Consider the following 26,949-nt stretch of genomic DNA (forward strand, 5'->3'; position numbering starts at 1 on the left):
TTCAAATAAAGTAGAAAATGGTTCGCAAATGAGTGTTATACTGAGAATACAATGTAAAAACTACTGATGGTTTTTAGTAACTTCACTAAAATATGATGTTGCCGTCTTGTAATTTCAGTACACTGAGGAAGAAAGGTAGTTTAAGCAAAGCAGCAAAAGATATATCGACTTTAGGTTGTGTAGCGTACTTGTCCTGTGACAAATTCAAGCAAAATTAAAGAGCAAAGGGTTTATATATGAAGGGGGGTGGGGGGTGGGGGTGGAATAAAAGATACATTGGTATAACTTAGTTTAACATGACTGTTCTTGTTTTTTACCTGAAGTTAAGAGCAAGACTCAGTCTTCTCCAGTAAAGTAGGACTTGATCTGAAGAAGTATGCGGTGGTGACAATATTCATTGATTCTTGCTGGGAACAAAAGTACTCAGACTTAATATATGCTTGGAAAAAATGTATTTTATCAATCAGAGTGAGGCTGTCATGAATACAGACTGTGCTTAAAAAGCGGTAGAGGTTGATAATTAGGTAGGGTGCCTCCTGAGAAGCTGTGCTCTCCTCACTTGGGTTTCAGCTGACAGATGTTGAATATGCTGAAATTCATCCTGGGAGCAGTGGGATCCCTGAAAGCGTGAAACCTTTGTCACATTTTGTGGGCCTTCAGGAAAATAGACCACTATTAAATACCTTAGAGGGAGGCTCAGTTTCTCTGAAATTTCCATCTAGTTTCAGAAGCTTGGAATGCATTATTTTGCAGTTTAAGTTCCTTTGACTTCAGTGGATATTTTGAGTACGCACAGATTGTAACACTCAGCCCTTTAGAAAATATGGATGCTCTCAAACAGTGTTTTCATTTTAGACCCTAAGGGCTGAGTTCTCAGTTATTTTGCTTCTGAGAAAATCATATTCTATATTTTCAAAATATACTGGCATAGAGGGAAGGTCTCTATGCACTGTGTTGTTGCATTGTGTATGTGTTGTATATGCGTGTGAGAGGTAGAAGGAAATACTCTGTACTAGAAGAGAGGTGAAGTAGTTTGCATTTTTATAATACTAACTGGTAAGCATTACAATTGTCAGGTATTCAGTCTACTGGATGTGGCTTCCATAGTAAGTAATACCTTCAAGCAGATCTATAATGAACAGTTGAGGAAGAGAATAAAATTAGGGATGAGAGTGTAATTGGGTCTTGTCACTCACAGAAGAACAGATATAAAATAGGAGGTGAAAAGGAAATTTTGAATGACCACTGTGTTTCTGCAAGGAGTATGCCTTCACAGTTCCCAGTGAGATATGTGTATTACAGTAGGTAAGGAATTTTCAGGCAAAGACTTTTAGGAAAGAAGAAGCATGGATACATAAAAATAGACAGATGTTTAGATAGGTTTTGATTTCTCAGTATTGTCTTTAGAGGAAAGAAGAATGAAATACTTTGCTTCAGATTGAAGCAGATTGATGTCACTGGATCAAACTGAATTGAAAGTTCATTAGAGATTAACTAGATACTAGCTTATATTAGTTTATAATACTGCAGCCACTATGGCGGATTTAGGATGGGTGGTTCACCCTCCCATTCTTTATGGTTAAGCTTCCTGGTTCAATTACTTCTCCCATGCAAAACCATGGTTTTCCCCAGTAATTTAATTCTTTATCCTGAATTTTGAGAATGCTGTTGCTACAATGATTTATGATAGAAGTAGCGCAGCCAAAACAATGTTAGGATGAGCCAGCAGACCTCCAGTTTTGGGGAAGAACGATAGTTAGCAAGGCAAGATAAATTAACAAATAAGATCTCAGTGATTATCTAATATGTGTATTTTGTCAAACTGAGGTGACAAATTTCAGATGCATGGTCATAGGTGGAAACCACAGAATGTGTAGCTCATGTTTAGACCTAAATTTTATTTACATAACCCAAAAGAAATTTGTCCATAATGCTAATAATAAAAATGGCATTAAATTATATCAGCATATTATATAGGAACAAGATGATGCAAATATTCTTGGAATAGAAAGAAATTTCAAATAAAAAAAAATCTGGGCAGTAAAAGAACAGTCACAAACTATATAACATAGTATCTATGTTGTAGTAATACGATAAAGTAAATTTATTTTTGTCTGAGTGTTTGTAAGCTGTTTTGAGCTTACACATGATGCTATTGAATTTATGCCATTTGATTTATATTTTTGGAGAAGACCCAGCAATCCATGGAAGACTATGTTAAATGATGCCCTATATTTGATTTATACAAAGTAAAGCTAGAGATTAGTATAGTGGTAGTCTCACCTGTTCTGACATTGTACTGACAGTTCCTTGGCCCTACAGATACTGAATGAGATATATTCAGTTGAACTGAGCCATGTGTAAAAGTCTGTAGGAATAACTGTAACTGAGTGGTGAGCAACAGTACAGCTAGAAACACCAAGTCCTCAAGTTCCGAGTCAGTTCAGTCTCAGGCATGTTCCACTAATTTGGCAGTCATGAGTTAAATTCTTATTTTCACAGCTTTCATCTCTGCAACCAGAGAAAAAAATAGTTTCCCACATGCGAGTTCTTTAGTGCATACTATAGGAATGAACTCATGAATAAAGTAGCATAAAAGAAACAATGAAGCATAAGTTAAGGATTAAGTTAGAGATAGTTTGAAAAAGAAGTGAAACAGTACAGTATTTAGATTTCTTGTGGCAAAAATAGCTAAACCAAAGAATTGAGCCTTGGGGTGTAATTAGATTGCTGCTACAGAGATGCATATTCAGTTCATGCTGACTTATTTAGAAAGTTTATTAGAATTCTGAACTGCGATCAAAGATGTGTTAAATGAAAATGCACAGAAGATTTGGGAGGTATTGAAGAAATGGCATCATCCTGGTTGTAAAGGAGTAGAAACAAAACTACTTGCTTAAATGCAGTCTTTCAAAGAGGAGATGACACACAAAGCTGCCCACCAGAACCCTCTGAGGACCATAATGACTACTGGTAATGCATTTCCAGCAACTTAGTAGCAAGATCTGAGAAGGGCCCTAATTCCCCTTTCAGAAAGGCATAGAGAGAGCCAAATAAACACTTACATGATGGTTAAAGAGAGTAATATAACTCTTAACAAAACAGCAATAAGAACAGCTATTCTCCAAGGGACTGGAAGTCCCTACTGTGCAGATCCTTGCTTTCCCAAGTGGCTGATGACCTACAGCAGCATCTTGACTTCTCAAATAGCAGCAGGAGCTGCTCCACACAAATCCCAGAACCCCTATTTGTGGCAGCAGAGATGTCTCTAGGACGATGATTATCAACGATGTCTTCCCTTTGCAACGTGAATGTACTGATTCAAATATAATAAAGCCCAGAAGGGTCTCTTAACTCAAAATGATGTTCTCAGTTATAATTCCTTAGCACAAATAATTGTTTTCTAAGAAATTGTCTCTTAATTACCTAATATTCACATTGTGCTTAATATAATTACTTCCTTACAAAGTTGAGATCTGAAGGTATACAAACTAAGCATTCTTTACACCAGCAATAACTTTGTTTTACTGGCCAATTTTCATATTACATCCCAAGGAACAGTATCACTCACTCAGAGTGTACAAAGACTCTTGGATGCTTTATAGGCACTGTGGTCTCAACCTTGTGTTCACTGAGCATTCAAAATGCACAGCCACATACAGTAAAAGAGTTGGGTGGGCCAAGATGGCAGGAGCAGGCACCCTAACAATAGAAATTTATGTTTGCACAGCACTTTGCAGGCAAATTCCAGCTCATGTCAGCTGACCTACATATCACCTTGAGTGGGCTCACACAGTCTCTGCCTAGCTCGAAGCACAACCCAGAGCTCCAGCCCAACATCTCGGAAATAGGGACAGCCCCAGACTGAGTTTCCTCACATCTTCCTGCAAAATACAGTACAGATCAACTCTTAAGTGAATTCTAATTGAAACCTCAGTAAGAAATAAGGTGATAAGGTGTTGTAAATGGAACAGCATGTGCATTTACAGTGAAAGAGTAAAAAAGCTAAATCTTGAGGCCAGACAGGAGGCAAGAAGTAGATGAAATGACAGGGCAGCACAGTGGATCACTGTGATAACTGTGGTTATTATAGATTATCATAGAGACACATAGCATGCTATTTTCTTAGACTTCTTTATAAGGCAGGAGGGAGTTGATTATATGCCACATGACAGTGCCACATCCTTGTGTCAACCAGCAGCAGTAGGGATTAAATCTGTGATTTCTGAATCTTCATTGACGTGCCTCTACTGCTCTGCTGTGCTAAAGATATGGCCTATCTGTTTTAAGCTGATCTACGTCATGACCTAGACATCAAAGACTGAACACTGTGATTTACTTCTACATAATGTCCAGCAAATACTCAAGTGAGCAGAATGCAACACTGTCTGGGGCTTGGACTAATAATATGCAGAAATAAAAGTGTGTGTGGTCTTTTCAAAAAGGCGGTATGAGTAATCCTGTAAGTCATTTGGGTAACAGGTTTAAAACTAATAAAATTTCCTTTCAAAAGTGACCTTTTTTTTTTTTTTTTTTTTAGGGTTTTCCTGATAAGTCCTGAACTCTGATACCCATGGATGCTGCGGAGTTCCGCAAGAGAGGGAAGGAGATGGTGGACTATATTGCAGATTACCTGGAGAAGATAGATAAAAGACAGGTGTTCCCAGATGTGGAACCAGGATATCTAAGGCCCCTCATTGCAGACTGTGCACCTCAGGATCCTGAGAGCTTTGAGGATGTCTTTAAAGACATTGAGAAGATCATTATGCCAGGGGTAAGAAAAATGAATCTGTAATGTGATGTTGAACATTGCAGTTAAGTTTTCAAAGACTTTAAGGAAAGTGTGGTTTGAAGGCTGCGGCAGCTAGACCTTGCAAACATAAGTACCCACACCGATTAGCTTGTAGAAGGCAGAAGTCTGCTTTATGTCCATAGTTAAATATCATCTAACACTTTTTTACAAGTAATTTTTTCTGTTCTTGCTTGAAATAAATAATTTTTTTGCTTCATGCGAGGCTTGCTTTTGGAAATAATCCCTTTTCCTCCCTTGGACTGGTTAACGCAAGGCTTCATAACTTTCAATTTCAAAAGCAAAGCTTCATAACTTTCAATTTCATGTGATATTTTTGCTACTTGCAAAGCACAGTAAATATTTTACAAAATGGGATTTTTGTTTGTCTGCTGTGCCTAAAGTGTTCCTTCAAGCTGATCTTTAAATGTTAAAATTCTCTTAGGAAATGTCTTTTTATTAAAGAGTTGACTAGAAAGGATTCTCTCCAATACTTGTTCTGTTGACTTACTCTCCTAAATGTCACTAGTACTTTTTAGATCAGTGTTGGACAGACAATGCAGAACAAAGCATCTGTCAATTGTCCAGTTCTGAATCTTTCTTGGTTTTCCACTCATGGAAAACCATTTTTATTTTAAATATATGCTTGTTTTCTAAGGCCTCTAAGTAACTTGAAGACTGGATTATTAGAAAAGGTTAATGAGGAATCTCTCCTTTGGATCTCTGCAATAACCACTTTGGGTTGCTTCTCTGGATGTAGCTAGGTGATATGATTGTGATGTGACTGGACATGGAGCCACCGCTCTGCAAATGTGTTCAGTCAGTGTTCTATAATACAAATTCCTTTTCATTGACCAATGTAAATATTTGATATTCAATATGACTTTATCTTGTTTCCCTTGGAGCCAACCCTGCTGTCCTTTCACAGGCAACAGTTCCACTGAATTCAGGAAATCTCTCCACTCTTTCTAAAGATTTGTTTATGAAGTCTTGAATCCAACAGAATTAAATCAGTGCAGATTAGATAAGAGAATTACATCCAACACATGCAGATACTTTCATTGCTGCTCATAGGTACAATTGCCTTCTCTTTTTCATTGTAAGAAAATACTAACCAATTTTTTTTTTGTCTGTGAAGTAGAACAGAAAATAGTTTGCTTTGAACACTTGAAAACATTCAATAAAATAATAAATTAAAAAATCAGAGATGAATCACTTGAGAATAGAAAGTGAGACATTGAATTCCAATTATGTCATCAACATGTCATGTTCCCTCTTAACTAAATTGACTTTTTTTTCTTGGTATTTACATTCCCTGCAAGTAAATTAATTTTTAAAAAGTGATACATTCTGAAGAAGAAATATTCTATCCAAAACTTTCCTCTGGTGTGAAATGTTAGTGTTTGTGACACAAAAAGCACAAGTACATATATTACAGTTCTTATGGTAACTCTGATTCTGCCTGCGTTGTTTATGCTAAATGCTGAAGACTCACATGAGCGCAGAATCACAAAGACGTAGTATAGTAGAGGTTGGATGGCACCTCTAGAGATCATTTGGTCCACTCTCACTGCTCAAAGCAGAATCAGTTAGAAGAGGTTGCTCAGGACCATGTCCAGCTGCGTGTTGAATGACTTCAAGCATGGTCTTCACAATCTCTCTGTAAGTTCAACCACCTTCAGTAAAAAAGCTTTTTCTTAAGTGGAATTTTCTGTATTTCAGTTTGTACACATTTCTTCTTGTCTTGTCACTGGATACCACTGAGAAGAATCTGGCTTCATCTTCTTTACACCCTCCCATAAGGTGTTTATTACACATTAACAAGATGTCCCCAGAGTTTTCTGCAGACTGAACAATCCCACCTCTCTCAGCCTCTCATTATATGACTGATGCTGTAAGTAATCATCTCCATGGCCCTTCACTGGAATCACTCCAGTATGTCCATGTCTGTCTTGTACTGGAAAACGCAGAACTGGACACAACATTCCAGGTGCGGCCTCATCAGTGCTGAGTAAAAGGGAAAGATCACCTCTTTTGAGCTGCTGGCAGCATTTTCCTAATGTGGCCCAGGATGCTGTTGGCCTGGTTTGCTGCAAGGGCACATTGCTGGCTTATGTTCAGTTTGTCCACCAGGACCCCCCAGTCTATTTCTGCAGCTAGAGCTGCTTTCTAGCCAGTCAATCCCCGGCCTGTACAGGTGCAGGGGGACTATTCTTCCCCAGGTACAGAATTTTGCAGTTCTCTGTTGAAGATCATGATATTCCTGATGGTTCATTTCTGTAGCCTGTTGAGGTCTCTTTGAATTGCAGCATGATCATACAGTGTATCAAACACTCCTCCCAGTTGTATACCATCTGCAAAACTGCTGAGGGTGTCCCATCGTCCAGGTCATCAATGCAGATGTTGAACAGTACTGGCCATGGTATTCATGCCACTGATCACAGCCCTATGTCTGACAGTTTAGCCCATTTTCACTACACTGTCCACTCATCTAGTCCATGTTTTGTCAATGTGTCAGTAAAGATGTTATTGGAGACAGTATTAGAAGTCTTAATGGTATCTTGTGCTCTCCCCTTGTCCACCACATCTCTGTGATCTGAAAGAGATCACAACGCTGTAACAGCACACAGCCTTCTAGTTCCTCTTGTTTGTTCCCCATGTGTAGAGGTGCTTCAGAGAGGCACCCACTGGTGCTGATTTCCCGAAAAAGATACAAGAGCTTCCCCCCACAAAGCTGTCCTCTCAGCACTTCCTTATTTATGTGCATACACTTGGGGTATGCCTGCTTTAGCCCTACCTTGTTTTCAAGATTGCTGTTGTCCTCGTTACACCCTTTGCTTGCCAACGTGGTCCACCTTGACTCTGGATTTTTCTCTCCTTCCCTTATTTTTGCTAATTTAAATCTCTCCTTCCAGGTTAGTGAGCCTGACTGCGAAGATATTTTTGCCCCAGTTATTCAGGTGGATCCCTTCTAGGAGCTGATCCTCAAGGAGGGTCCCACTAGTCTTAAAACTGGGCTTCTTCATAAAGAATAATACAACAGAGGTCATAAAAAAACCCTTGTTTTGCCCATAAGCAATCAGTGGCCCATAAGTTATTCTTGTTTCTTCCATGCTGACATCTTTACTGCATTAGTTGTGTTCAGATATTTGCTACTGATGACTGAAAGTGTGAAAATGGTGTTCCTTCAGAGAAGTGAGGATCAATTATTTGTAGAAAGCAATAACATAGTATCCATTGCTGTCTTTACCCTATAGGAGAACAAGCATTCGTAATTGTTAAAACTTTATAGAGACACCTTGTGAAATTGGATGTAGACCTTTAAAGGGTAGTCCACTAAATGATAATGACCATAATGGTGCTAAGTTCCTAACATTAACACAGAGACTGAGGGAACAACTGCTGAACTCTGATCCCCACAGCAGGAAGCCAAGGTGGAAAAGATCTGCATATAAAAAAAATCAGTGGGAGTCACCCTTCTCTCTCAGACTTTTCTCTTGAAATTTATCTCCTCCTTTTTGAGAGCCAAAAATGATCAAGCTTAGTTGTAACTGCAAATAGCAGCACTGAAGATGCTAATTTTCCTCACATTGGACCCATTAATCTATGAACTTTCAGCTGAAGTACCTATCCTTAGTGTGCGGTAAAGGAAGACTCTTGCTTAGACTAAGCAAGATACAGAAAGACAGACACCCTTATAAGAAATCTGGGGAAAAAAATGTCTCTGAGAAGCATTAGAGTGGTAATTACTGAACCCAAGACACTCGTGTATCGCTGTTTATCAGCAGAGGGCTGGAAAATCAAGCATCAATTATGTCACGCTCTTTGCAATATTTGTCTAAGTGTGTCTGTTCCAACATGGTGAAATAAATTAATTTTACAGCTGCTTCAAGAGAAGGGGGAAGGGGAGTCAGGAGGAAGAACCACAGCTGTACTTGCCCTAGGGCTTTTGGCTTTTTTGCTTTGTGTGAGTGGTGCAAGTGGAATTTGCTGTGTTTCATCAAACAAATGGCTCCCAGCAAGTAGGCAGTTTAACTTGATTAACCCAGGATGAATGTCACAAGTCTTACAGATCACAGAGGATTATTGCTAGGGAGATGAACAGTGGCAGCCCTGGCATATTATGGATGTCAGGGAAAGTCTGTGCATGTAAGTCCTATCAGGGACTGCTGTTTATTGAGTATTTTGTTGTGTGTTTATTGTTTTCCTGTGAAGAGCCACGTCCCATCCCATTTTTTTTCTGATTTGTGAAGGTGTTTGCCACAAGTGCTTCACAACTTTGTTACAGCAAAGAAAGAAATCCTGAGCAGATATAAGAGATACAGTTTAAAAAGTTCACAGTGGCTTGTCTTTGGATACCTGATTTGAGCAGATTTGGACCTAGTGACCAGTAAAAGTGAAATCTTGAACATACCAGGTACAGAACTAGTTTAGACAGTGGAAAATTGTAGTGGACAGGAGCTGTTGTCATATGAAAGAGATAGGGGCACCCAAAATGTTATATATGGTGCACCTACAGCAGAGAAAGTGATATCTGATTCATTGTGTGTACAAGAGTTAAGACAGTTTCCCCTTAGCATGGAGCATGTCCCTTAAAGAAGACCTGGTTGCTGGCATGAAGAAGATTAGAAAAGAAAATAAAGGGATATTTGCAGCATGCAGAACAGTGCAGTACAGTGATCCTTCAGTTAGCTCCAGAATCAGAAACCTTATAACAGGCTGGGAGAGAGGGGAATGTGAAAGGTAAGTTCATCGAGATGGAAATGTGGAGCAAAACAGTAAGGACATACTGAGCCCAGGCAAGAGAGAATGTATGCTCTTACCATCTTCCAGTTGTACCAAAACTCCAGTATTCAAAAAAAAGAAAAACTTATGTAAGAAAAGGCTAGGCTTCAGTAACTCAGCAGCCTCTGGATTTCCAGCTAAGGAAAGATACACACATTGTGCTGAATTCTTGCTTTATCTAATTCTCTAGAAGCACTTTTTCCTAAAATTTGCCTTTTATCTTGAATGTGAAAGCTGGTTTTGCCAAATATATCATATTACATTGTTTCACTGAACATTGCAGCACATTTCCTGTTTTCAGATTTTATTAGATTGGTGTTGTGGAGCACTATCAAGTATCTCACAGATCCTTAAAATTGCTTAGATGTTGCATAAGATAAATACTGCTGCTGCAAGACAACTGACTACAGTTTATACAGTTATTGTGTTGTTGTCTCTTATTAGTACATATAAAGTGGAATTGTATATAAATCACAATTTGTTATAGTAAGATGATAGTTTAATTTCCTACAGAACATACTGGGTACTGGAGTGGATTGTTTCGTTTTGTGATGAGGAGCTGTTTGGCCACATTCAGTGCCTGCATTTTTGCAAATAACTCCAGAGTGTGGGCAAGAGAGTTCTGTGCACCTCTGCTGCACTGAAGACACTCTTGCTGAGTCAGTTGCATGATGAAGATGAGAACAAAACACCGAAAGAGGAGTCCCTGAAAGCAGAGGCTCAAGGACAGTGCCCTGCATAGAAACTCATGCTGCCACTGCCCATGCAATTCTTGTTTTCTAGGTAGAAAAATGGAGAACTCTGATTTTGAAACTGTTGGGAAGGGGGGCAAAAACTATTTTATTCCTGGTTTGAGTAAAAGATAGAAAAAAAATTGAGAAAATACAAGGGAAGCTTTTCTGAAAAATGGGATCCTGTGTTACAGCCAGGTAGTCAAGAGCTGTTGACTGGTCCCAAACTCTAATCTTTCCTGATTCTGTAACAATTTGTTTCTGCTTCCTGCATTAGTTAAAAATGACTGTTTTTCTCTTAATGCAGGTGACTCACTGGCACAGTCCATACTTTTTTGCCTACTTCCCTGTAGGCTCTTCTTTCCCATCTCTTCTTGCAGATATGTTGTGTAGTGGAATAGGATGTATGGGCTTCTCTTGGGTAAGTTTATTTGGGTATGTACTGCTATGTGGTAATGGTGTTTCACCTTAGCAAGATTTTAAGCATTTCAGGAACATTCTTCAATGAAATCATTGATTAATATAGTGAAGTCACAGCACTATTTTTATAAGTAAATTTCCATGACTAAATTAATGTTTTCACATAGACACCCTGAATGACTCCAGGAATAAAAGGCTATTTCCTCTTAGAAGTTATGCCCTTGAGAAGTCACCAGCATTTAGAATTAGTGGTAGCAGTGCAAACTTACTTGTAATTCAGTAAGTAGTATGACTGTTGCCTATCACCTGGTGTTGTTACTTCTCCTATAATCTGGATGAATGTAAAATTGTGTTTTAAAAACCCAAATTCATATGAGATGGGCTCTTCTCAAAAGAGGTTGGTACTTGATGTCGGAAAAAAAATTATGCAAGGTGCAAATCCTAGCTATGACATTTGATAGTCATGGTTCTATGTGAGGCCCAGTTTGACATTTTTTCAGTAAGTATTAGAAACAACATGCACAAATGGACTTCAGGTTCCTAATTTAGCTGGTGAAGTTAGTCAGCTAGTCTCTTCCTCTTTAGTCAAAAAACAGAGAGAGAAAGAGTTATTCTTGCCCTGGTAGATCCTATTTCTCTTCATGGTCTAGTGAGGTTATTCCCTCTGTTCTATTTTTCAACACAGGCTGCGAGTCCAGCTTGCACAGAGCTGGAGACTGTCATGCTGGATTGGCTAGGGAAGATGATCAATTTGCCTGAAGAGTTTTTAGCTGGGAAAGATGGCCAAGGTGGAGGAGTCATTCAGGTAAGAAAGGATATGAAAAAAAAATATGGGATGAGTTTGTGAACTTCATGGTTTTGTAAAACCTTTTTACCAAAACACTAATAAAGGAAAGATTATTTTTTTTTCTGCTATATGGGTTCCTTTCACATTTTCAGAAAGACTGATGCTCTGTGAGAATGTTCATAGGTGGGTAGCATCATTCATGAAAGTAATGGTTTTGTTTTCAGAGCAGCTGAATTCTGAAACACTCTGAGAAGAATTGCTAGTAATTCAACAGCACAATCTGGGCTTAAAATTCAAATCATAATGTTGAAAAATCATTTAGGATGGAAACTTCAATTTGTTGATCAAGTGAAGTGAGCTTAACTTATCAGCAATGTGTATCAATGTTTCATAGCTGAAAATAGGAAAAAAACCACCTCAAACAGAAATGTAACTGAGGATTTTGAGTAAAGTGGTTATAAAGGCTTCCATGAAGTCCACCTTATACATGTGCAATTGTTTATTTCATTCAGTTTCCAAAGCATCCTTCCTTTTTTCCCCCCAGAAAATAAGTGTCAGAGATCAAGCAACAGACAAGAACATAGGATTCTTCTATAAATAGAAGTAATGGAAGGTAGTAGAAAATCTGTCAATCTTTGTCAAAGAAGTTGAAATTATTTTAAGTTTTCCTTATGCAACAAAATGAAATACTAGAATATTGTACTAAAATGAAGAGCCGCTTAAAATTTTAACCTATTTGTTTCTATCAGTAGATAATACAATTTTCGTACTATGCTGCAGTATCGAAAACAGAACAAAACCTCCAAACCTTGATGTTGACTGCTTAAGGAAAGCCTACAATGCCTGAACAGAGTATCTGTACGATTATGAATGTATCATCAATGGGAAAACTTGCATGTGTAATAAAGCTATATCTTTTGTCAGCCATGGCTCCACTAGCACATGGTCTTTCTGCAAATGTGAGCTCTGGTCACAGCTACTAATCTAACTAAAATACATCTCTACTTTGAAAAAGACTGAATTTTAAATAATTGTTCTGTGCTCCTTTGATAATCTCTGGAGTTTGGTCATTGGAGGCCAGGGCACAATCCTTTTTATCCTAAGATAGGCTTCTAAAATACATCTGAATTACATGCTAGAAGTGGTGGCTTCTTTCTTCGATCTCAGCTGCAAATGCTTACAAGCATATTCCAATGAATTCTTCCCAACATCTTCCCAGGCAAGTATGAATTTACCCCAACTGCTGTGATTGTCCTAGGCAGAACTGCACCTACACTAGTGTATTTCCAGTAAAATTCTTTACTCATCTGCTTGCTCTGTTAGGATCTTTATCACTAGGATTACTAGGGAGGGGGTTATGTTCAAGAAATAAGCTTTCGTCATGCGTCTCAGCAGTATTTATTTTGTACCAGTGAAAGCAAGCAATTATTCCTGATGGTTATCAGCAGGAAATACTGCCCTTCCAGGCAGACAGTGCTGGATTGCCCATAATTTTCATCAGAAACCAGTGAGTTTCAAGAATCGAAAGTGGGCTCTGTGTTCCTGCTTACAATGAAGTCATTTGTGCTGCAGATCTTCTTGTCTTGCTCTTGAAACAATAATGATACAAATAAGAGAGTGCGAGGCAAAGACAACATGAGCGTGTGAAAGTGCCAGTCATCCTCTCGGTAAATACCAAGTAATTATTGTGGTATTGGGTAAAGCTAAGCCTGTGAAAATTGGCTCTTAATTACATTTGAAAGTCTATGTCAATATGAAGCACTTTGTTGTGTGCAGGATGACACTTGAAAATGGCAAAAGTTGAAAGAAAATTTCAGTTCAGAGCTCTGGTGGACGTGAACGTCAGCTCTTGCTGATATTTCTTCTGCCTCTTGAGCCTACTTGCCATGGCAACCTTTGTTTGCTTGTGGTAAAAGGAAAGGTATCATCATCCTTCACTTAATGCAGAATACAGCATTCAAGAGGAGAAAACAACAGCTTGTAAAAATAAGTGAGAAAGCAACTTTCTTCCTGAAGCTTATATCCTGCTGTTTATTCTAGATAAACTGCTGAAAAGTGTACCTACTTTGAATTTTAAAGAGTTTTCTTGCTCTGCAAAGAAAAAGTATTTTAAGGGTGAAACAAAATGAGAATCAGCCTACCTTTGGCCTGGCAAGGAACACTGCTGATTTATCTTTCTTGTCAGGTAGCCAAGTAGTTCAGGAACCAAGGGATTTTTACTCAAAAATATTTAGCACAAGACTTTGGTGCTGAGTGAATAGAAGAGCCTTACAAACCAGGTTCTGCAAACACTGTAAGCTTCAGTATGAAAAAGGTGACTCATGGAAACTGAGGCAAGGTGAAAAAGCCTATGTCTATTGTGAGACACACAAAAACATTTCCAAGCTGCTGGATTCAGATGCCTTTAGGCTATGTCCCACCTGTGTATCAGGAGGCAAGATTCAGCTGGGAAACAGGCCCTTTTCCTTTCATCCTTGTTTCTGTGTAAGGTCATTCATACAAGAACTGTTGTATACATTGACTATGCACCAGCCTGGATGAACCACCAGGATGTTGTGGCACTCCTCAGAAGGCTGGAGCTATTCTTAAACCTAAGTCATTTGCCTGTCCAGCCAGGCATTCTTCAGGATAGTCAGGGCTTAAAAGTCCAGATCTCAGAACTGCTGCCTTCATGGTATGAACATCATAATAAGTTACAGTGCTTTGCACAAATGAAAAGTATTCTCATGTGCTGAATTGCTGGAAAGAATATTTCAGGCAACATTGTCTGATAGTATATGCCCATTGTGCAGGTCTTCTGATTACGTAGGTTCTTTAGAAGATTGTATACTGCTTGTAAAGAACGTAGGAAAAAAACCCAGCTTCTCAGAAAATAGGTGATATTCTTGACTGTAAAACATTCCTCACATCTGCTGGACACCCAGGACCTGAGTTATTATATTCTAGCTCACAGGACTATCAGGAAGCACAGATATTTTTTTTTTCACTGTTACTTGGATGATTTTGTGCTGAGCATGGCAGAAATAGTTTTGCTAACAAAGACATAAGGACAGAGGTTTCTCATTATGAAACTTACACTGTGTGAGATTCATCTCACATTTTGTCAGATGAAATTGAACATACAAGAAGGTAACTTTAGAGGAACCATATATCTCAGTCCAGACGATTTGCCTAAAATAGATGGCTTTGTGGATATGCTTACCTCTTCCCACTGACTACCAAGGGGCCCCAAACAATTATTTTATCTCAGATATTTAACTATTTAGACAGATAAAGTAAGATGAATCAGATCTGTAAAGTTCTTGATGTGTGAGATCAAGATAATTGTGTGCACACACTCTTGCATCATGAGTTTTGAGAACTACAGGCAGGCATGATTTTTCGGTGTTCGGATATTCTGATGAGCATTCTGAATACCTGGGTAAAGACCATATGCAGAGTAAGATTAAACAGGGACATTGTCAGATTATGCTTTCTGTAATTAATGGACAGAATTTCATTCACCCCTTGCCTTCACATGGAAGTTCTATCTTACTTGACCCAAGAGGGATATTTGTTTTCCTATACCATTATGTAACTGTAATATTTCCCTCAGTTGACATAATGCTGTATGCAGCAGCAGCAGCTGTAAGAAATGCACTAAATTGTCTCCAGCTCATCTTTTTGTCCTGATGCAGACCTTGAAGTCTGCATTCCTCAAAACCCACACCACTGGAAAAGCAGATAAAACACATTTGTCATGGCAATACATTTAGTAAATGTTTAGGGACTGTCCTTTTTCCTGCTTACTCTGTTCATAAGGCTGTTGAATTTCAGATGGAGTTCAGTTGAGTTTCAGAGTTCACTCACTGTTGAGATGTTGACATATGTAGAAGGCAGCTTTGTCTTACATTAATAGCTCAGTTAACTTCAGTATTAGGAGAAAGTTTTGAGTTCACTGGGATCAGTCTCGTGTATGAAATCTGTAGGATCAGGCCCACCTTTAGGGAAGAAATAGACTTTCCAAATATTTAAACATTTGGTAATTAGTAAGTATACATAGGTCTTCAGCAAAGGGAGGTTAGAATTTTGGTACAGGATAAGAAACATCACTCCAAAATTAGCTTGTTGACATGGGATATTTCTGAGACATACTTATTAATACAAGCAACTGTATTCATTGCACTGTCACATGCTTGGCAGAGTAAGATTCACATGACAATTATTCAGTTTTGAAAGTACCTAAAAACTCCATCTTGCATATGGACACCCAAAACCATTGAAACGTATGAACAGGTGTTTTCAAACTGTTACTTATAATTTAAAAAAGCAGTTTAGAGCATGTTTCATCTGTCTGTTCTGGAGGAAAACTATACGAGTTTGTGGTAACTTGTATTTTCTTGTGAAATTTACAGATACCAAAAATTCCCCTCTTTGTTGTCACAGAGTATCTAAGACACAACTGAAATTCATGGTTTGTTTCATCTGTCTGTTCTGGAGGAAAACCATAAGATTTTGTGGGAACTTGTATTCTCTTGTGAAATTTAGAAATCAATAGAAAAAATTCCCCTCTTTGTTATCACAGAGTATCCAAGATACAATTGAAACTCATGTTTTGTGAGTCAAAGTACAGTTTAGAAGTAGTGACTGTTCCTTTCAGCAATATATTTTTGATGAAGAAAACATACATAACATACCTTGAAATGCAGTTAGCTATACTGAATCATAGCCTTTTTGCTTTTCCAGTGTTTTTTCTCTTTTAGCCACAATAATTGACTTGCCCAGGGTAACTCTAAATATTAAATAATGTTACAATGTTGAATGTTGCTTGAGAGAAATGAGAGTTGACAGTCAGGTTCTGATGGAAGAGAAATGTATGAAAATCCGGAGTAGCAGAAGTCAACAGTTAGTCTGCCATTGTTACTGGTTAACAAATGGTTGGTGCCTGGTTTGAGAGTCTTTTTACATCCATTTAAATCTGCTTTCTAGAACTGATCGCAAGGCTGGTGCCTAAACTCAACATCATAGAGATTAAAGACAGAATACAGAGGCATCAGGAAGGAGGAGATGAAGGTCAAATAGAAATCCCTCTTTTGCTGTCACACATATTCTTAAAAACACATGATATTGCACAGTTTCTCATATGCCGTTTCTGTTAACAACTTTGCAGATTCATACAGAAGAAAATATTGCTTTCTTCTTCTAGAATGCCTTTCATTTAAACCTCCCTTCAATTTGTCCCACAGGGAAGTGCAAGCGAGACCACCCTGATTTCACTGCTTGCTGCAAGAACAAAAACTATCAGACGGGTGCAGCTGGAAAACCCTGAGCTAACAGAAGCAGACATCATGAGCAGACTTGTGGCCTATGCCTCTGATCAGGTGAGCACCTCTCAAAAACATAGAAACATGGGGTCTGTACTTAATGATTTCAGCCATCTCAATAGACAGGGAAATTAAGTATAAACTATTAGGGTTAGTGAATATTCAGTTTTGCTTCTTCAAATCTTATTGTACATCATAATTGGTCTGGAATCTTACATGTGCTACCATAATCCAAAAACTAAATATTCAGAAGTCAGTGTTGCCTAAGTATTGCTTCTTTAGAAGAGCTTGTTTGAAGTAGATAATGCTACTTGAGTAAGGTGTTAATTTCAGCTTTGCTGAGTAAGTCTAAAGCATGTTTTGTTACCTCTAGGCTTGTTTGTTCATGTGGGCATGCATTATTTTCCTCCTACTTACACATGTGCTAACAAACACACATACACCCTCCCCTTGTATGCATGCATGGGTGGTGAATGCACACAAACCTAGAGCATGGATATAAAATAAATTGGTCATAATACTTGAAGAAGCCCAAAACGTTGTGTTTTTTTGTTTTAAGTAAAAAAACCCTCCTAAGATCTCTGTGTATCAGTCTAGCTAAAGAAATCTTATGAGAAAACAGAAAACATAATCCTTGATTTCTGATTGTGAGTGGTATTTAGCAGACTGAGTTAGACTAAATTCTCAGAAGGCCAGGACCATGAGAGGCTTTTATTGTTAATGAAATTAGTCTTGTGAGTTCTGCTCTCATGCTTTTCTGACACACTAATCCTGCTGAAGGACCAAGCAATGTTGTTTCTCTCAGTAGCTGTGACATTTTCTTACCTAATTGTGACCAAGATAGAAGAAACTTCCTTAGTCCTTGATCTTTAAAGAAGTATCGGATTATGTAGAATAAAATAGATGGGTTTCAGGCCAGGACCATGAGAGACTTTTATTGTTACTGAAAGCAAATATTAAGTCTTGTGAGTTCTGCTGCTCGTGCTTTTCTGACACACTAATCCTGCTGAAGGACCAAGCAATGTTGTTTCTCTCAGTAGCTGTGACATTTTCTTACCTAATTGTGACCAAGATAGAAGAAACTTCCTTAGTCCTTGATCTTTAAAGCAGTATCGGATTATGTAGAATAAAATAGACAGGTATCAGGCCAGGACCATGAGAGACTTTTATTGTTACTGAAAGCAAATATTAAGTCTTGTGAGTTCTGCTCTCATGCTTTTCTGACACATTAATCCTGCTGAAGGACCCAGCAATGTTGTTTCTCTCAGTAGCTGTGACATTTTCTTACCTAATTGTGACCAAGATAGAAGAAACTTCCTTAGTCCTTGATCTTTAAAGCAGTATCGGATTATGTAGAATAAAATAGACAGGTATCAGGCCAGGACCATGAGAGACTTTTATTGTTACTGAAAGCAAATATTAAGTCTTGTGAGTTCTCCTGCTCCTACTTTTCTGACACACTAATCCTGCTGAAGGACCAAGCAATGTTTCTCTCAGTATCTGTGACATTTTCTTACCTAATTGTGACCAAGACAGAAGAAACTTTATTAGTCCCTGATCTTTAGTTTAAAGTAATATTGGATTATGCAGAATAAAATAGACAGGTTTCAGGCTTGCCTTGATTGATTACTCAGTGTATGTTAAAAAGCACTGGAGAACAAGTTAAAAGTACACTTGCTCTTTGCTGGTGGGAAAAGGGACTACAGTTGTAGGGTGAGAATTGTCAGGACAAGAAAATATGAAAAAAGATAATCTTTTAAAAGGCACAAAGGACATTTGTCGCTTTTTTTAATCAGGGGCCCTAAGGCCTGTCTTGCACACATGGTGGTCCCAGAGCTCTAACTCTGACCCAGTGATGCACAAAGCCTTATACTTGTTTTCATTTTTTGTCCCATGTAAGTGGCTGACCTGAAATGTAGACTGACAGGCGTTCCTGCTTACTGAAGGTCAGAGGATCTTACGTTTATAGAAGGATTTGCCTTAAGATATTGCTGACCTTTCAAAGCAGATTGTTGCAGAGCTCACCGGTCCTTCTGCATTAAGAACACACCTGTGTGACTCATAGGCAATAAGCCACAGAGGAAAGTAAACCTAAGCCATTCTGTGGGAAAGAAAACCACACACTGGCAGAGCACAAGACTGCAACAATGCATTAGGAGGGAGGTAGAAAGTTGGTCAGTAAGGAGACCCAGAGCAGAAAGCTGAATTCAGATCTCATATTTTGGGAGATCATTTTAGTTTATATGCATTTTTGGAAAAACTTTATCCTATTGAAATAACTTTGCTTTGTGTTAATCAGTACAAAGCAGGACTGGCAACAAATCTTTCCCCAATAACTGCTTCAGGGGTTAGAGACACAGAGGAGGATTCCTGTCTGTTTTAGTGCCTGGGCTATCTTGGCTGAGGCCTCTTTTGGAAAGGATGTTGCATGTGAGATCTCATGGCTGAGAGGAGCTTCCAGCTACTGCTGACAGTAGACACCTGACTGTTTGGGACCAGGCAGAAGTCAGGGTAGTTTTTTGATATTTTCAAATTTTCTCAGGCCATGTCCTTTAACAACCTTTTTTTGCCATATTTATTTGGTTCCCTTAGCTGCCCACTCATTTCACTGATTTCTGTCTGTCGGTAGGAGATTCCCGAGTACTTTGCTGAGGACTAGGAATTCCATGGAGCAGCAGGTTACTGAAGATATGTTACAATGCAAAAGCATCTTGGCAGTTTTAACCTTAAGTTTGTGAATGTCTGTGGTTAACATAGAGAGCCTTACTACAAGTTGGGAAACTTGAGAAGCAATTCAGAGATTCTGACTGGCTAACAACCTCCACGTATTGTTACAGTTAGCTTATTTGCAGTTCTCGTATAAATCAGTTATAAAATACCTCTTTCCATTGTACACTTTAATGAAGCACGGTATTGCTATGGTACACACATTGTTTTCCACTTCAAAAGTTGTATTTCAAGTCTAGAATTTTCTTGAGTCAGTGCCTATTAGTTTACCAAAGTACGTTAACAAGACGCATCGCTGAGATACAAGTTAATAGTAAATCTGCTTTTAAAACATGTCATTCCAGGGATATGTGAGGTTGAAAGGCAAAAAATTATCTTCATCTGGTTTTGTTCAACCTATGATTCGGCTTATTATCATTTTTTCATTATTATATGCTAATTTAAAATAGAATTAATAAGTGTTCTTGTAGGCACTAGCAAGAACCAACAAGGGTAGGATGGAGATTATGAATGAGAATAGTCATAATATGAAAAGGTGAGGAATTTTTCTTTTTCAGATTAATGATGATTCATGAAATTGTAGAAGTTGGAAGGTAAAATAGCTTTTTTGGGGTTTAGGCACACTTGAAAGGAGAGTATTTTTTGGTGAAACTTATGTTTTACTGTTAATACTTAACAAGTTTACAATAATTTCTTAGTGATATCTTTGTTTATATTTACTGAGATGCGCTTTATTGACTAAAATATATTACTTAAGGGGAATTATCAATAAAATGATGTATTTGGAGTCATTCTGAATTGCCTAACAAAATGAATGAATGATTGAACCACAATTTAGTCAGTATGTAGTAGTCTGAAAAAAAAAGGTAAGAAAATATTTGAGTCTGTACCATACTATGACGTATATTTCTTGAGTTCAGCAAAGCTGCACCCCATAAAAATATGCTAGTGAGAAACTGAATCATTATCAGCCAAGCTGATTATCGGCATGTCTTTTCATTGATTTAGAGCCAAATCCTGAAGCTCTTAATCAATCCTACCTAACTGTGAATATGTTAATTAGAGCTCTCAGTAAGGTTAATTGAACTCTTGTCTGAACGACATATGGCAATGGTATTGAGAATACTTCAAGATTTCTATTAGTGTATTGTGTGTGTGTATGTATGTGTGTCTGTCTATCTATCTATATGGAAGAGGGAGAGGTATGTATATGTTAAATACCAGCAACAGTCCCAGGATCTCAAGTATTGCTTTACTTGGAAGAAATTATTTTTTTTCTTTTTAAATTCAAATGAACTTCTTATGTTCCAGTAGAAGGTATCTGTCTTAAAACTTGCTCATTTCCTTGTAGGCTCATTCATCAGTGGAAAGGGCTGCATTAATTGGTAGTGTGAAGATTAAAAGTGTTTCTTCAGATGATACATTTAGTGTTTGTGGTGCAGCCCTGAAGAAAGTTTTGGATGAAGACAAAGCTTCTGGCCTTATCCCATTCTTTGTGAGTACTGGATTTTAATTAATCAGTGGATTTATTGCTTCTGATAAGCTATTTTTGACATGGGTATATAACCTCATCCCCAACAGAAGGGTCAATAGGCAGCCTAGGTAGAATGCCAGGACAGGTTCCATGACTGTTTACACACCTCTCTGTGCAGGAGAGGCAGCTAATTTGAGCAGCTGGTTGCACTTCTCGGCAAAAATGGTGTCAAAAAGGACTTAAAGTTATATTAGACAGTTGAATAAATGGGGGTGTATTTTGTAGTTAAATGTAGTCCTGCAGTGTTATAGTCCCCTAACACCTGAATACTGAACTGCCTCTTTCAAAAAGGTACCTTTATCTTTCAGATTCTAACTTACTTACACATAAAACAAATTTAAATGCAATAAATTAAATGATGGTATTTCAAACTTAAGTATTTTCAAGAAACAAGTTTCCCCTCCTCTCTACTTTAGCAAAGAAATGAACCTTCATAATATACCCTAAATGTCATCAAGATCAGACATTGTTAGACAGGTATCTGTGAGCATGTGACTTACCTTTATCAGGTGAGCTACAGGGAATCCGGCCGTGGAAGTTTTAGGTATTGTAATTTCCTGTTATCTGTCCACTTTCTTTTCCAGAGATTCCTGTTTCCACAGCCGTCTAGCAAAAGCAATGTTTATGTGTCAGTAGATAAAGTTCATAACCCCCCAGGTTTTGACACAGAACAGTGTTAGATTGGATAAAATTCTAAGGTTTGGTTCTAAGTACCTGATTGAAAAGGATATTTGCTTATTCATCAGATCTACCCCTGCTGTTAGTTCAGAACACCGTCTTATTATTTCAAGTTAAAACAAGATTTTACCATTTGTTTTTTCTTGGAGTAGGTAACCTTCATTGGTTTTTTGTACACCATCAACAAAATGTTTTGCTCATTTCCAAGCATTATGTCTCTACAAAACTTGATATAGACCATTGGCTATATAGATCCGTTGAGGTGCATAATATGCTCCCAAGAATATGTTTTTACTGGCCTCCGCTGAAGAAAAATTGGACAAACACACATACACCACCCCACTCCCCATCTATCTTAGAAACTGACAACTTCAGAAATGGAATGTTTTTGAGAAAAGCCGTGTCTGACTTGATGTTTTTTTCTTTTCTTTCATGAGGTAACATTTTGAAAAGGGCTAATGTGACTTAAATTTCTATGAACTGTTTTCAGAGGAATTAGCAGATTAAGCTTGTTTATAGTCACGGATAAGGCCAAATGGGACAAAGAAGCTTAAATTTCACCAAGCTCTTTTGAAAATGTAATCTTTTCGCTCTTCTTGTTAACCTTTAGTGTCTGCTTTTATGTGGTATGAGGCTGGCTAGGGTGAAAAGTATTTTTCATATGTGCAGAATGCTGCTGATTTCTAGCCTGCCTAGAACTAGTGAGTCCTTGGGATGACCAAGCACATCCCATCAACTGCTTTCCATTATAAGACAATCATGACTGAGAAGCAAAGCATCTCTAGAGCTTCCAAAATGAACTTCTGTGGGATGCACCTGTTGAAGTGGAGATGTGTCATAAGGCATGTTTGATTTCTCTGTTGTATGGTACCAGCTTATAGTATCTTATATAGGATCCTACTTTTTTTCTCCCTACAAATACTAAACAATTACAAGTACAGCACTATATCAGATCTCCATGCACTAACTACAAAGTTAATGTGTTTTCCTCAGCTTTTGTCCATTAACAAAAAAAATGCAACTTGCCCCTCATAAATATTAATTCCTTTTTAATTTTTCTATGTGTAGCAAGAGGAAATAAAAAATTCTGTTTTATGTATTCAGTGACACTTTTACAAAGGGTGATTTAACTGTTGTTTTTCTTCCTCTGTTTGCTTAGCTGTGCAAAACAAGCTTTCAAAGACAGCAAAGGCTCAGTCTGAGTGAATATGGCCTGTACCAGGTCTTCCATTTATTTGTATACATAAAACGTGTCAGCTTAGATTAAACTAGGTCTCATTAGCCTTATGGTTGGCCTCTTAACTCAAAAGGTGTGTTAATTCTCTGTCGTGCTGAGCAGCAGTCCATGCACTGTATTAGTCCTCCCCTTCCTGGCTTGCAGATTTCAAAAGCCTTTCAATTTCTTTTGTTCTTGAGTAATTTGGTGCTATTTTATTTTGTTCTGGTGACAAAGATAATGCACATTGACAAGAAAACACCTTATGCCACTTTTTTCCTTGTCTCCCTGTATTCACTGATCGTTCACTAAGGATAGTGACTCAACATCAAAGCAACAAGTTTAACAGAGGAAATTCTGCCTGAAGAGACTTGTGACAGCAGAGAGATCATTCCTAATGAAGACATCTTCGTTGCATCTAAGCTGATGCAGCTGCTATTGTAAGGAAAAGAAAAAAAGTTTTGTAGGGAATTAAAAAGAAAATACAAGCAAATTACAATGCCTTATAGGCATGATTCTCCTCTATATTTAATGAATAAATGACGACTCGTTATACTGAACTTGATAGAAGTGCTTTGCTTGTAGAGGTGAGTGGAGAATTAGGGGCACATTTGCTTGATGTGAACAGGTTCTCTCATTACAGCAATCTGCTAATTATAGGTTTGCTTTTCACACACATAGGATTTGGCAGTCAGCCTTTTTTGGGGAGAGGCATTGTCTTTAAAATGAGTTTTTGATTTCCTATCCACCATCAGTATCTTTTAGCACTAGTAGTATGTATATAATTTTGTTTATTGAAGGCTATCGACAATTAGTCTACCCAGACCTCTCCTTTTGTTTCCTTTTTCTTTGAAAAATTAATTTGTGTTAATTTGCCTCTCAAAATACTTTTGCAGAAACTGAACACAGAAATATTTTTATGTAATAAAGCAAGCAGACTGTGCAAACAAAGCATTTAACCGTGTCAGGGGTTGGGCACTAAAGTTGCCACAATTTATAGAGGAGCAATTTCCAGCTGTGACTGATAAGCAGCCCTTCATCTGGCCACCAGTTAAGGGGGAGCTTTAAAGCACGTGCTGAAGTCATGTCCATTTCATTAATTATAAACACTAACCAGTGGTTAAGCACAGGCATAAATGCCTTTCTCAGCTGGGCCCTGTGCTTCCAGCTTCAAATGTGCCTCTATGTTGGATGAATGTTGACAAGGATGCTCAAACGTGGAGACCACTAAGTTAAGCACTGCTAAATCCAGACATAGGGTCCGCTGCACTCAAGCCTAGTTCACTTGAGTGTGTGTAAGTGGCCTGTGAGCTTTATGCTGTCTTTCATAAATCAACATGATATATTGCAGCTGGCATATATATAGTACTTCAACAACCTCATCCAGTATAAAGCTGCTATAACATGATTGCCTTGCTGCTGAACAAAGGCAAAGGTGCAGCGTGAAATATCTCTGATTCTAGCTGAAATGACTCTTCTGAATGATGATCTGCAGGATATTAAGAAGCAGGCTGTTTGTATCCAGAATCACTCGGGAAACAGTAAATCAGAATTAGACTGACAGAGAAGCCATCTTTTCAGTAGAAGTTAACACGTAAATGCTCACCACAGATTTCCATTTGGAAGAAGCATTCTCAAGACATGTACAGATGTATAGGGTGATGTTCTTTAACCCACAGTTTGTGAATGACTGCTGTTTTGTAAAATACTGAATGGCGGTTTAGTAAACTTGCAGTTTTCTTCAAGCCACAGACATTCTCATGAGTGCAAGCTGTCAAAAAAACTGAATAGAAGATAAAAACAGTAAGAGAACATTGAAAATTCTGCCTCATTGTAGTTTATTGCAAATGAAAAGCTTTGATGGTGAAACTGCAGAATAGACCCACATCTTTTTCAAAAGCTGTAGGAGGTCTTCCAGTTGAAAAAATTGAGCATCATTGCTCTCAGGCATTGTAAAGATTCAGGTATGTTTCCTGACATAGCTCTTGATTTCAGGAAAGCAATGCAAGAGATGACTGATGCAACCATTTTAGCTGCTTTGTATCTGAAACCAGGCTGAGTCAAATTTGAAGTGCACAACCTGAAAAGGACAAGGCCTGCAGGCTATACTGAGCCATCAGTCCCATTTCTGTGATGCAGCCTGTCCCCCGCCCTTTGCACAAATGTGATTTTGCCCATGTTATACAGGTTACAAATTGAGTTAGATTCATTGTGTAGTACTGAGGCAGGGTAATGAGAGTCCTGACAAGAGCAGATGCTGTCAATGTAAGTGGTTTCTGAGAATTAAAACAAGGAGCTTTGAGGTTTAGACACCTGCAGAGAGGACAACAAAATTATTTTAGAAACTGAGGTATACTTTACAGAATAAGCCATTATTTAAATAACTAAGCATATGTTTGAATCTTTCATTGAAGCAATATACTCCTTATCCTGATTAGACAGTACTTTAACTGCAGTACAACACTAATAACAATAATGTGGAACTTCCTGTTGTGAAATCTCCATCATTATTTGAATTGCTGGACTAGCCAAGGTAATTACATTCTAATCTTGTCAGAAAGTCCACACCATATTATCATAAAAATATATATATAAAAGCAGAGCTAGGTCTATAGTGCCCTCTTTATTTGGATATTTTCCAATCCAATGGATTTACGTATATAGAAAAACTTAAATTTTCATCATGGTATCCTCCATTTCTTGTGACCCAATTTGTAGATCTATAGTTCAACCAAAGATTAAATGCAGTTTTCTCCTGATTGTGGGAACATCTTAGGTAGACAATAATGTAATAAATGTATTTTCACTCAATACATGGATGCCCTTTTAGTAAAAAAAGGGAGCAAACGTATTCCATTTTTAAGAAAAAAATCCTGCAATCTTTTTGAAACAACCTCTCTCAAAGGATGATTAAACTTCCAGAGAAGTCATGAACATACCTTAAGGCACTATAATTATTCTGTTCTTCTTATGTGTCTCAGGAATATGGGAAGGGCCTGTATAGAGAACATTAGATTATTTTGAGGGAAAAAAGTGTGAGCTACAAAAATTTGTTAACAATATATTCAACGTACTTCTCATTTTCAGAACTGTATTTGTTTCAAACTCAGGTTCTTAGCAGCTTGATGTGGAAAGAATACTGAATTTTCCCTTTCTTATTTTAATAATAACTTTTCTCATAGCCAAGATTTTTTATTGGTGCAATGAAACATGATTATAATTATTAATAGTGCTGTAATTGTGAGGTTGGGGGAATGTGTGCTGTCAGGGGTAAAATGTTGTCAGGGGTTTATATGGCTACATTTAATCAGGTCTTCCCTATATAAAGGTAAGATATGACTTCCTCTAAGAGTGTACATAAATTCATATGAATTGAGTACTATCTGAGTACTTTCCATTAAACAGAAAAATTCAGCTCCCTACAACAATTTAAAATATCTCTGAGGTATATGATATAGTATAGATATTAAAATAATAATGAAATGTTATATATGATATAGTATAGTATATATATCATATAGATATGAGATGGTATATGATATAGTATAGATGTTCAAATAATAAAGAAATGTTAAAAAGTGTACTTAAAAGAGAGGTTTTTATCTCTCTAGCAATAGATTATTGGATTAGTTCAATATTGTTGGGATGTGTAATTTTAAATGTATGGCTTTTTGAATACATGTCCACCTGCCCTTTTTACTGGATGTTTGTGTTAGTGTTAGGATTTCCTAGATATTTTGAGAAATCTAGTTTAATAAGTAGTACAAAAACCATCTCTCACTTTGCATGAATTCTCTAAAAGCCTGGAACTTGCAAATGAAAATCCCATCATATTTATCCAATTTTTTGTCTCATAGCCAGATTATTTTTTCCAAGATACCAGTCCTTTTTAGTGTGCTGTTGCCACTTTATTTCATAGAATGAAAAGAAGGAGAGGAAGAAGAAGAAGAAGAAAGCTTTATGGGAAATGTGAAAAGCA

At 37.6% G+C, this 26,949-nt stretch overlaps 1 protein-coding gene across 1 annotated transcript in view; it reads left to right on the forward strand.

Moving 5' to 3' along the window:
• Positions 1–26,949, forward strand: part of LOC308061083 (uncharacterized protein) — an 84,685-nt gene that overhangs the window by 17,520 nt on the left and 40,216 nt on the right. The window contains exons 2-6 of the mRNA XM_080380629.1: positions 4,541–4,774; positions 10,613–10,726; positions 11,411–11,530; positions 16,738–16,872; positions 20,894–21,037. Coding sequence (XP_080236755.1) covers positions 4,574–4,774; positions 10,613–10,726; positions 11,411–11,530; positions 16,738–16,872; positions 20,894–21,037 — 714 coding nt within the window. The 5' untranslated portion in view covers positions 4,541–4,573. The remainder of the gene's footprint in view (positions 1–4,540; positions 4,775–10,612; positions 10,727–11,410; positions 11,531–16,737; positions 16,873–20,893; positions 21,038–26,949) is intronic.

Source organism: Falco punctatus (genome assembly GCF_963210335.1).
Source record: "Falco punctatus genome assembly, chromosome: 3".
NCBI lineage: Eukaryota > Metazoa > Chordata > Aves > Falconiformes > Falconidae > Falco > Falco punctatus.